At 32.5% G+C, this 13,495-nt stretch overlaps 1 protein-coding gene across 1 annotated transcript in view; it reads right to left on the minus strand.

Moving 5' to 3' along the window:
• Window positions 1-4,116: 4,116 nt before the first annotated feature.
• LOC140436151 (putative ammonium transporter 2) overlaps window positions 4,117-13,495 on the minus strand; it is a 29,440-nt gene continuing 20,061 nt past the window's right edge. The window contains exons 9-11 of the mRNA XM_072524859.1: window positions 13,329-13,406; window positions 12,221-12,399; window positions 4,117-5,486 (exon numbers count right to left, since the gene is read on the minus strand). Of these exons, the coding sequence (XP_072380960.1) occupies window positions 5,175-5,486; window positions 12,221-12,399; window positions 13,329-13,406 (569 nt within the window). The 3' untranslated portion in view covers window positions 4,117-5,174. The remainder of the gene's footprint in view (window positions 5,487-12,220; window positions 12,400-13,328; window positions 13,407-13,495) is intronic.

A 13,495-nucleotide genomic window follows, 5' to 3' on the forward strand; every position in this document is an offset into this window, starting at 1 on the left:
GTAAAACACAATATTATAAAACAGCAAAAATCGGCCTTAGTCTCATTGAACCCACTTTAATTGTTCATGTTTATTTAAGGAAGTTAAATGCTGTTCGTAGCGATATTGTGATTTTAAAGTCTCTTAAAACCCAACGTAAATAGGAAGGTTTTCCAGTCGGGGTAATGCAAATCAGCGCGCGCATTAGTACGCGACTAAGAGGATGTGGTGATACATCCATTATATGTAGATAAAATAAAAATCATCCATAGATAAAATAAATCGTGCAGTTGGGAGTTTTTTCTAACGTATTTTGTTCAAATATGTTTCAGACTAATATTATTGCTTCGAAAGGAATAATTAAATAATCCATTCATCATGAACTTCCATCCAGGATATCAACAACGTTAAAGATGTTTGAGATATATAGTAAGTAATCTACTTATTATTTATAAGTTTTAGAATCAATGTGGAATTTATTTGTTTTGCCTTTTACACTTCTTTAACACTTTTATTCATATTTTTTTCGTTCGTTTTCCAATTCATTAATATCGCCGTTTTTTTACTTGTTATATCATTATGTGTTTTTTATCTTAAATTTCCTGTATTTTGTAATTTTTATTTTACATTTTTAATCTGGTCAACAAATAGATATTTTTTTTAATTTTCTGCTTATTTTTTTATTATTTTTTTATTAATAATTTTTTTTAATACTCTTTCTATATATTGTTTTTATTTTGTTTTGTTTTAACTTCTACTTTAGATTTGTTACTACTAATTTCGTATCCTTTTTGGCATCTATATGTATTTTAAATCTCTGGGAGAATTACGTTCGTCAATCGTTATTTTGTATGTCTGCTTTTTTTATCTTCTCTTTGCTGTTTAAGTCTCTTTGATTATTATCAGTTCTTTTATGCTTATATTTCTTTTAAATTTTGCTAAATATTTTAATTGTTATCATTCATTTATTTCTATTCGTGTCCTCTTTATAATTTTCAGGAACGAGTCCAAGAATATATCTACCTAGAGCAAATTCTGAAACGTGATAAAGAGAACCAAAGTGCGGAAATCACTTGAAGAGCCAGACTGATCAGTTGGATACTGAAGAACAGCAAACTACCTCAATACTTGCAGAGCAAAGTGTTCAACCAGTGCATCCTTCCTATCATGGCATAAGGATCGTAACCAAGGCAAAAATGAATAAACTAGCCACAAAAAAACGGGCAATAGAAAGGGCAATGTTAAGTATACGACTATCAGACAGAAAGTCAAGAGTATTGCCAAAAATTGCCAAACTTAAATGGAGCATTCTCAGGCTACACTGCTAGACAAAAATACCACATTGTTGACCTTATAAAGTTATACAGACAAACAAGATGAAAACCGCAGATGAGATGGGCAGATAACATCAAAAAAATAGCCGGAATATATTGGAAGTATGTTGCTCAAGACAGATACCAATGGAAAGAGTTAAGAGAGGCCTATGCCCAAAAACAGAATAGAAAAAATATCCGGAACGGATTGGCACCGCAAGTAGAAGAAAATCTTTCTTTGTTTACTAGTGTTATACTTATTATAATTCGCTTCAATTCTCTTAACTATTTGGGTTCAAATTTTCTTTCCATCTCTGTTAAACCGTGTCGATATTATTTATAATTATCATCTTTTTCCAAATGCCATTTTGTTACTCCTTATTTGTATTTGTTAACATGAGGTAGATTTTTACCTCAATCCAATAGTTTTTTGGCTCGTATGTTTTTATTTTGATATTTACAGATTTGCTCAAATGTTGAAAGATTTTCACAATCGAGCATGGATACATAAAAGCAATTCCGATGAGAAAACTTAGATGGGACAGCATAAAACAAATGTAAAATCCAGGTGTCATTGATTGTATAATAAAGAATATGATGAAAAAAGGAACTGAGGTAACTTAAAAAGGAAGATGAGGTAACTAGATTACAGAGAAAGTAAGGGCATAAAGAAGAGCTGTCCAAGTCCAATAACCTAATTCCACTCTTATTCCCTTTACTCAAAATAGGCAGTTAAAATATTGGAAATGAAATGGATTCGATTAAGCAAGTATTTAGGCGAATGGTGACTGACGAGAAACATATTTACCACTCACCTAAGACAAATCAAAGAAAGAGGGAGAGAGAGAAGCAGAAAGACTTCGGCAGAATGTAACTGGGAACGACAGAAGGGTTTATTTAACAAAAAAGCCCTAGCGATTTTAAGACAAACAATGAATCCGTACTCTACAATCTAGATAATCCGAATTGTCCAATCACTTGACAATTCCAATGATATAATAGAAAATTCTTGTGAACTCTTTGCTTTTTACATCTGAAAAATTATCTCCAGTGACTTAAATTTGCTATGATGAAAGAGATTGTTTATTAACATTTGTAAAATACTAATTTCCTTTTGTAAAAATAACTTATTAGGTTTTGTATATTCTCTTAATTTAATTTACTATTTTTGTTGGAAATAAGCCACAATTTGACTTTAAAATTAATTTTTTTGACGTTTTGATTTCCACTTTGCAATTCGTTTTCGGTTTTTTTTAAGAACGAGTTCTGAAGTGTATTTTCAACAAAAATAGTAATTTGTATTAAGATGCCACAAGCAAAAAGCTTCAGAACGATATTATCTTGGTTTATTACAAATAATAAATGGGACCTGCGATTCTAATATTTACATATTTTAACAGGTTTCTGGTGTGGACACATGGCCATGTTGTACAAAGTTCGTCATATGCAAGGATGTCAACCCTCCATTCCTGACTTGCAACTTAAAAAAACGTGTGTTATATTATTTTAATAAATAAATGATTTAATAAATATTGTGTAATATTTTCAACAAAATAACGCAAAACCAGTATGGGAGAGCAAAAATTATATTGGAAGATCAACTAAAATCGACAAATTTTAATACTTGGATCAGGAGAGCAGAAATGGTAAAGGGTGGATTAAATAGAATGACCAGATTAAACAAAATCAACTTAAATCTTTAACAATGACTAATGAAAAAATGAGTAAAAATTGTAAGATTGGCTAAAGGATCTAAGTGTCCGCAGTCATAGAAACTCAAACAAACAACAACAAACAACATTTAGAATTTGGTATCAGGGAAGCAGAAATAGCAAGAGATTAGAAAGCATAATTATCATTCTGATTAAATGAGGTCTTCTAAACTAGACAATTTCTAAGGTTTGTTATCAAAATAAAACAAAATTGGTATTGTATTAGAGTTTTTATTATATATATCTTAATCACATAATTTTTACATAAATGAAAGAGTTCTTAAATAATAACCAAACTTTTTCCTTCCATAGAAAACTATGTTAAATATTTTTATTTGAATATAATATTACATGAGCATTTGATACAATTATTTTATAAATTATTACTATTTTATAAAAATTATATGTAGCTATTTATATTTCCCAATGAAGGTTCCCAAGGAATATACTGATTCGCGTAGTTGATGTATCCAACAAATCCAAAGTAAAATAACAACAACCACGAATTTTTTGTAATGTTTATAACGTTGAAAAATAAAGAGAGCGTGACATGTGATTAATTGATTTTAACGTGAGCTACAAGAGATTAACTCAATAGGTCCAAGTATCCAGATCTTTTGTGGGTTAGATCGATGAAGAATATGTAAAGAAAGGAGTGCAGAGTGAGTGAAAAATCGAGGGAGATAGAAAAATGAAGAATTATTGTAAGTTAGATAGAGAATAAAGACGAGAAGGAAGAGGAACCACCAACGAATCTTGAAGTTAACAAATCAATCAGAAACAAATCACCCGAAATAGATAATGTCCCAACTGAACTATATAAAAAAGGTGGCTATGATACCATTATGACATTACAGCAGCTTATAAAAGAAATATGGACACAAAAATCCCTCCCCAATGATTGGATTATTGGAATACTTTGAACCATACACAAAATTGTTGGTGGTTCTTCTTCCCTCTCGTGTGTTCCCCTTACCTCATCTCTTTCGTATTTAAGGTTTTTTTCTTCTTCCTCTATATTAAGTGCCTGGTTAAAGTATTCCACCCATCTACTTAATACATCTTTCCTTGTTGTTAATAGGTCGCCATTCTAACTTCTGCATAGTCTTGTGGTTGTCTTGAATTATTTTCTGTTGATGTTAACCTTCTTATAGAATGCTCTGAATTCTTTCTCTCTATTGAGGTTTTCTAGATTTCTATATTTATGTTCCTCATTTAGGTGGTTTAAAACCTCATCCTCGTTTAGGTCTAATCCTTAGTAAGACAAAAACAGACTATTTAAAATCTTCATTTAAAGCTGGAGTTATTACAAATAAAATGATATCTTTGGCTGGCGAAATGATTGTGAACAGTAATAGTTTCAAGTATCTAGGATTAGTATTACAGAGTAATGGGGAAATAGATGGAGGTAGAATTCAAATGGATGAAGTGGTAGAAGTCCAATCTAATTGATACTAAAATAATAGAACATAAGTTAAAATGGTTTGGTCGTGTTCACCGTCGACAAGTTAATCTACCAATACAAAGAACTGCTGACCTGCGGGTTCCTGGAAATAGTAGGAGAAGAATACCAAAAAAGGTCTAGGAAAAGACGATTAGGCAGGACATGTCTGTAAAGGGGATTAATATTGATACGATCCAAAATAGAAATTATGTAATTAGAGAAGCCGACCTTGTATAATGATAAAGGCAAAGAGAATAATAATGATGATTACGATGAATGGTTCAGATGACGCTACTTTTTATTTTGTCAGTAATAAAAAATTTATTTGATGTGATAATAAACCGTTCCTCCCTGATTTAGCAAATATAGTTGAAGGATTCAACATAACAGATTGTCAATTGTTCGAAGTAAGTATGAAGTTCTAGTTTAAGTCGGTTATAATAGTGAATATTATAGAAAAATGCAAAAAATATCAATAATGAATATCATATAACTGTATTTTTGCAGTTAAAGGAAGAAAATATAGAAAAACGGTCATAGATGAAGCAGAACAAAAACGATACATCATGTCATGTGCCTATAGCAACAATAAAGTGGTAGAATTAGTGTATAACCCTACATGGAGAGTATGTTGATATCCATCAATTTTACGTTTGATTTTGATTTTTGTTATGTGGTTCATGAGTATATTTAATAAAAATGACTATAAAAATAAAATAAGTCAACCTAATGTACCCAAGCCAATTGGGAACTCTTCACTTCTGTCCCATTCTGCACCACAGTGGCAGTCGTCGGCTGTTTGGCGCCTGGTGAGTTCTTCTTCGGAAACAATTTCTTCGCTACGTTTATACCCATATTTCGGTCTTTAGTTATATCTCTAAGGATTTTGGACAATCGATAACGTTTCTTCCTAGCCATGGTTTTAACAGCGTCCACGTGCTTATGATGTTCCGGATTCATCCCAACAGTGTTAAGTTGATCGATGTCGTTAGTATCTAAAACTGGTCGAAACGCAGACACTGCACGTGACACTCCAACCTAAATAGAAGTTTATACATATATAAGAATAATTATGTACTTTATATTATTTATTTGTACAAAATAACACTTTAAATATAATACTGCACAGAAGAAGAGGTTTCGAATAACAGATAAAAAAAAAACAAAATAACAAAAAGGATATAACAAAAGAAAATAGATGTACTGAAATTAAAAGAAGTTAAATAAGAAATAAAAAAGCTGTACAACAGCAAAATACCTAAAGAAGTATTAGAGGAAAACCGTACATGAAAATTATAGGATCTTAATACCTATCAGTGGTACATATAGGTGATTTGGTCACGTCAGAAGCAGAAATAAAAAGTATGCAGGACAAAGGATAGAGCTGTTAGAAGTTGAGAGAACGAGAGGTAGAGGAAACTGAGGAGAAGATGGAAGGACTGTGTGGTAGAAGACTTAAGAAAGAAAGCACATGGTGTTCGTGTGTATTAAGGTATAAAAAATGCTTATTAAAAGCTTAAAATTTTTTATTTTAAAGAAGATCTTTTCGGAATTAAATCATTCCATCATCAGTTTACTAAAAGAGAGAGTAAAAATACCAATATTAAAAAACAAGTAAGTTAAAATTTAAATGTATAGAAATAACACGTTGGTTTTTTACTACTTACATAAAAAGTTGTTAAAAACATTGTATGGCCACATAAAATGGAAGGACATTCGTATTAAAATATAATCCTCATGGTATTTATCAAGGTAAATGCAATAGACTGTTAACTTGTTGATTATTAAAAACTGAAAATGGGGGCATCATACATGACCCCCTGTAGCTGGTGAGGTTTAATCGACTTACATTACCTCTGATCTGTTCTGGAGTCTTAGGCTAACTCAGTAATATATATTTTTTATCTATGGGCTAACTGATAGAAAGATGGTATCAAAGAATATAGACGCTTAAGCCTATATTCTTTGATGGTATGAAAAATCAGTTAGTACCCGTCAATGTCAAGTGGAGTGATGTAGTAGAGTAGGAGCAAAAGTCATTGTGCTTAAGTTTGTGAATAGGCAGTTTTTAGTGAAGAATTGTGTTTTGTGTGTAGTAAGATCAATAGCAATTTTTGGTATTTTAAAAAGGTGGTAGAATGTAAAACAATGAGTGACTGCGATGTAAAATAAATTTGGTATACCAGGGTAAGGCAAAATTTGTTGTGCAAAAGTTGTAGTTGAAATTAATAAATCATTTTAAAGGCGATAAAAAGAATGTTATTACCTAATTGTTTCCTTGTATGAAGTAAGTATAGATAAAAGTTGGTTTGAAATTTATGGTAGATGAATCGAGAAAAAAGAAATAAAAGAAAAAGAAAGAAAAGGAAATAGGAGATGAATGTAAAGAGGTAAGCTGGGGATACTGAAACTGATTGTGATAAGAGATTGATAGATGTAAAGTGAGTATTTATAAGAAAACCTGTGTGATTAGTTAGATGGTAGTTATTGGAGAGGATGGGAAATTGGATATTGGAAAAGGGGATGTTAGTGTATTAATGGTGACAAGAATAGAGTTAAGTATGGCGGATTATAAGGTGATATTAATCTATGGGAAAATAGAAAGAAATGTAGAAGTAAGTAAAACTGGATGTGTAGTTAACAGAAAGAAAGTTAGATCAGGAAAATAATTGTCGATGAAGTGGAACAAAGTCTCTGTTGATGCTGGTGTGACGATTAACACAATTGGGACTGTTTTTCTTTTCCTTGACTATTTCCAAATCCTCAAAAAGGTCAAGTTTGAGATAATCTCTACCTGGGATGTTATGAAGAAGAGAAATATCATCTGGTACCTTGATTGTGTGATTGTGATATTTGAGATGATGGGAAAAAGAAGAAGTGTTCTCTAACTTAGAATGTTCCATGGCCCTGGTTACTAGAGATCTACAAGTTCTACCAATATAAGTGGCATCACAGTCAGAACATTGAAGTTTATAAACTCCACTGCGTTTGCTGAAGTCAATAGAGTCCTTACTATTGCATAATGATCTACTAAATTTATTGGTAACTTTATGGTGTTATTTCTATACATTTAAATTTTAACTTACTTGTTTTTTAATATTGGTATTTTTACTCTCTCTTTTAGTAAACTGATGATGGAATGATTTAATTCCGAAAAGATCTTCTTTAAAATAAAAAATTTTAAGCTTTTAATAAGCATTTTTTATACCTTAATACACACGAACACCACGTGCTTTGTATTCAACAGGTATACTAGCCACTCCTGGATATCTCCACTTTATGGTTTGTTCCAGTTTCACTTTTAATTAAGAAAGAAAGGTTTAAAGGAAGAAGACACGACGGACAAAGATGAGTGGCAAAGAAGAGTAAAAAACAGCGACCCTTGAAAAGAAAAAGCTGAGGTAGAAGAGAAAGAATACCTATAAATGATAAATATAGTCCCTCTATTTTCCAGAAACACAATTTGTGTTATTCATTTTACAGAAGCCGATATATTATGAACTAGAACATTGCAGATTACAAACAAATTACAAACTGCGACCTTTACAGATATATTGTGCTTCTATTTGTCAGTTAGAGCTCCTTATTCAGCCCTATTCTCTTAATAAGCTTTGAGACGGGTCCTTTCATATAACTGATGTTTGGTTTTTCCTCTCCGAGTTCTAGATACTGTAGCCTTGCGAGGATTTCACACTGACAAGACCTGTAAAGTGGTTTCCTCTTTTTTGACAGAACCGACAAGTATTCTCTTCTGTCAAGCACATACAGCTCTAATACCAATTTAGCCTACAATATCCAATTATTAATGACTGCTGTTTTATCAGCATCCTCAGCCTACGTAGCTTTTATGAGTTCTAACAAAGTTCTTATTCCAACTCTGTAGTTTTGTAAATTTGAATAAACGTTTCTAGAAGATGTAAGTAATCTCAGATATTTCAGCAAGTTATACGTAGTACAAAGACATACAGTGGTCTTTATTTTCTGTCATCTAAATTAGACGTAACTACGTAGTGATACCACTATTCTTAAATGTGAAGTTTACTTAAATATTTGCCTTTTCAGAATCGATATATGGTTCTGGCCCTACTTGATGGATTCTCAACAAAGAAGAAACATGCTATATCTGAACGAATAATAGAAAAAAAAACTGCCCAAAAATTCGAAGAAAAACTCATAAATGCAATAAACGTATTAAGAAAAAACGAAAAAATATTGGTGTAAAAATAGCTCAAGAGCAAATAAAAGATATAACCGTAGCTGAACCAGAGAAAAAAGAGAAAATTGCTAATAAGAAAGATTTGCTTTTCTATAAGGAAAGGAAATCATCTCAATAAACAAGACAAGAACCATACTGGGTCCAAAACTAACTATATTGGCCGAAAGAAGATCAAAAAGAAACACAGAAATAGAAGAACATAGCCTACAAAATTTTAAAATAAATATCCCAAAAAGACCCAAAAGATCAAATAAAATATAATTGAACAACTAAACTACGGCATATTTTAAAATTTAGTACCCGAAGAACAGAAATGAGAAAGTGTCAGTCAGTAATAGAGTCAGTAAAAGAAAATCAATTTTATATTTGGACTAGATTGAATCTAAAAGTCGTTAAATTTTAATATTTATTATTAGAGGAGCAGAAACTGCAAAATATCAATAAACATATTGAATAGATTGAAAGAAAATCAATTAAATCTCAACAAATTTTCATGTTTAGTAAATTTCCCTTTCGTCCCAAAGACGAAATCGTCTACAAACAGACAATATTCGGTATTAGAAAAGCAGAAATCACAGTTTTATAATTAAATTATTTTATAATAATTCTATTTAATTTTATCTTAATATAATATTTATTTAATAAGTACTTTTACAAGAACTTAAACGATTAAAGGTAATTGCTATTAAAATCTATAGAAGCCGAATGATGAAAAACGTAATAACTCCAAACCGAAAAATAGCAGCAACATTTAAGATGTGACTAATCCACGATACAAATGGCACAAAATTACTTAATGCAAAATCAATCGAATTCTGACCGTAGAGAATTAAATTGTACAGCGCAGATTAAATTCTTTCACTGACCACTTTTATTAATGGAGGATTTCAGAGAAAATTTAAAACTGCAGCCCCATTCATCGAGCTAATATAGTTTAGAGAAAATGTATGATATACAAACTCCTCCGAACTATACCATACTGAACATACCGCCCGAATAATCGACAATGTGTTGAACGACTGAACAATCTAAGTCTAAGTGGTGACAGTAACCGACATCAGCACACCCAGAACACTGAAGAATATCCTGTCTAAGGAATCTGTCCTATCTCCTCTGCTCTAGCCTGTACATCTCGAAGATGCCAGTAGGTTAATTGAAGAAATAGACAAATCCTTGCTACGGATTCAGACATAGTGGAAAAGAACTTCCGTACTTGGAGGCTCCAATCGAACACCACGAAAATAAATGTTTCTGTTTAAATGAAATGAATCATCACACTGGCGTCCAACAGAACTTGACAGAATACTATCGTTCAAAGAATATCTAATAAAAACAAAGGGAAAATTCAAATCCAGAGACCACAGCATCCAACATCCACATCAAAGCTGAGCGGCACAATAGGAGAGCATCGACATCCACCCTGCGATTATCTGCCCTAAGTTTTGTTTTTACACTTGATTATGTGATCTTGGACGGGCATGAACGTTCAACAATTACCAAGAATGGCGTAGAATAGAGAACATTGTGGTGTAGTGGTTGCAAACCTCCAGTAATGGAGTGCACCAGAAATAGAAAATGTGTGATTCATAGTCCACATATCTAAAAAAAAAAGTCTAATCGTATAACATAATCAGAATGATTACTGGTGTTGTCAAATCCACTCCATAAAATGGCTCGCAGAACTGAGTCACATTCCACCTTTCAAATTATGGTGAACGTAAACACTCTCACAAATGTATAAAAAAACTTTTGGCATCGGTAACCTACCATCAAACCCATCAAGACGTAGATACTGCTCACTGTAGCTGACTCTACTGCAGACGACCACCAACAAAATAAGCAACGCCAGCCGTGGAAGAAAAGTTTAATCTCAGGACTTCATGGACCTGAGAATGGACTGACCAACAAAATAGTAGCATGTTTGATCTATCATGCAACACATGGTCTATCCTGGACAGAATCAGAACACATCAAGGCATATATGGACATATGATGTGCAAATGGGGTAAAAGATCAACTCCACTATGTAACTGCTTTTTCTTCTTGTAATTCCTTCTCCTATCGGAGGTTGGCTATCATCACAGCTATCCGTACCTTATTGGCGGCAGCTCTGAAAAGATCTACTGAGCTGTATCTATACCACTCTCTTAGGTTTCTTAGCCAAGAAATTATTCGTCTTCCAATGGATCTTTTACCCTTGATTTTACCTTGCATTATGAGCCTTAATATCTCATATTTCGCATCTCTGGTAATGTGGCCTAAATATTCCAACTTTATTCTTTTGATGTACTTTATGACCTCACAATCCTTTTGTAGCTTTCTTAACACTTCTGCATTTGTAACTCGTTGGGTCCATGGTATTTTCAAAATCCCTCTATAGTACCACATCTCAAATGATTCCAACTTCTTTATATTATCCACTTTTAGTGTCCAACTTTCCATTCCATACAACAAAGTCGAGAACACGTAGCATCTTAAGGCTCTTATCCTCAGCTCCAGACGAAGGTCTCCAGTAAAAAACAGTATTTTCATTTTTATAAATGCTTGTCTTGCAATTTCAATGCGTGTCCTTATTTCTCTACCTTGGTCATTGTTTGCATTTACCGAGGTTCCCAGATATTTGTAGTTATTCACTCTTTCTACTTGTTTTCCCTCGATATCTAGCCTTCCTACTGTATGTTGCTTAGAAATAATAATGCCCTTGGTTTTCTTAACGTTCATTTGGAGTCCATATTTTATACTGACTTGATGTAATCTATTTACTAAGCGTTGCAGTGCTTATAGACTGTCTATAAAAACAGCGGTGACGTCTGCAAATCTTATGTTGTTCAAGATTTTTCCGTTTATTGATATACTCTGTTGTTTCTCTGATATTGCTTCCTTAAAAATAGCTTTGCTGTACAGGTTGAATAACAATAGGGACAGCACGCAACCCTGTCTAACGTATCTTTTGATTTTTATAGTTTCTGTATCGACATTTTCGATTTTAACCTTTTGTTTTAACAGTTTTACGAGTTTTTTATGTCTATCAAAAGCCTTTTGATAATTTATAAAGCAGACATAGGGATCCTGGTTCATATCTAGTCGTCTTAGCGCGAGAACGTTAAAAGCGAACAGAGCCTCTCTCGTTCCTAGTCCTTCTCTGAATCCAAACTGGGTGTCATCTATATCTTCTGTTGTATATACTTTGTTGAACAGATCTAAAAGTATATGCAGTGTTTTTTCGTCAATGCATTTAATTAGGTCAGTGGGTAACTAATCTGGGCCTACTGGTTTTGCGGTCTTTGCATTTGTGTCTGTCTATGTAACTGCGGACGACTACAAATCATTAGCAACATCAACATAAGAATATATGATGGCAGACAAGATCACATCATAACGACGATTCTAGAGTCGATAGATTATACAAATATGTGTATTATACTGTATGCAATATATTTATTTGTGTATAAAGGGCCATACGAGAAATAAAATAATAATAATAAATGAGTTTTTAAGACAAATTTATCAATAGTATGATGAGATGGTGTAAAACTACTACACTAACTATATTTACATGTCCATGTTTGACCAAGTGTTCGGTAATATCTGCTCCCATCAGCTCGGTATGAACCTCCATCCTGATCGTTATGAACTGGTTGATAATCCACAGCAGTACAAACGTCGAAAGTACTCCCCAAGCGAGCAAACATAGAGCTGTTAGCGTTTGAATAGCTAGAAGGTACCATCCGCCACCTACAAAGACATTGGGACTTAAAAAAATGTTATATTTACGATGAAATATAAAGTTTTGTCTAAATTTGACTGTGACTGATGTTGCTCTTAATCATATATGAGAAGTTTTATGATCTTTACTTTACTATTATCGACTTACATAGGGACTACTGATACTGATGTTTCTATCTCGATCTGACTTATCTTTTGGAGTTTATATTAGGAACAATGTCGTGCAATATCACATTACATTTATATGCTATTAAAGTTTAGTGTTTGGTACATATGAATTTTAGTGAAGTAAAAAAATGCTTAAGTTTGCTCAATTTTTAATAGGACAAAGAGTGGAGTTAGTTCATCTAGTTAAAATCTATGGAGAAGCTATAAAGCATATTCTCTCTCTCTTGTCGTTTCCTCATTGCTGAGGATCGTGATTTCCTACAATGCGGGCTGTCAATTCTCTCCATCTCTCCATCTTTCCATCTCTCCAAGAGATGGAAAGCATATTCACGTGTATATTAAAAACGGCGTCAAAGGTTGTGCGAAAGAAAATACGAAAATACGAATATATTATCAATTTTCCATCGTCAAAGGAAAAAATTTATTATTATAAGACGATTAATCACTAAACTGAAGATGTTTTATTAACATTGCTAATGCTACTGCAGCTATGTTGAGAACAAGAAACTATTATTATGCACTATCACAATATAATATTACAGTTACTATAAAAGTATTAAAACTAAAAAATATTCTGAAAACAACAAACGTAAACAATCATACACGATCTGACACAATGATCATAAAAATATCGCCGAAGTAAGGTCGTTTTTAATCACGTGATGCCCTTTCCATAGATTCTAGCTCGATGAGTCATTATCTATACAAATTCGAGAAAGTACATTTAAAGAGAGAGTAGTCGAAGTAGTAAATGTAAGACTTTAAATTACCTTTTAGAATTCCATTTCTGCCACTTGTAGTATCAAGTGGGATTGGATCCTCGGCGAAAATACCAACTGCTATAACCCCTAGAAAATATCAATGCTATGTTATTCAAAAGTAGTTTTTTTTAGCTTTGTTAAAACTTATTGTCCTATATAGCTCAGTAACTAAACCT

The sequence above is a fragment of the Diabrotica undecimpunctata genome, chromosome 3, assembly GCF_040954645.1.
Source record: "Diabrotica undecimpunctata isolate CICGRU chromosome 3, icDiaUnde3, whole genome shotgun sequence".
Classification (NCBI taxonomy): Eukaryota; Metazoa; Arthropoda; class Insecta; order Coleoptera; family Chrysomelidae; genus Diabrotica; species Diabrotica undecimpunctata.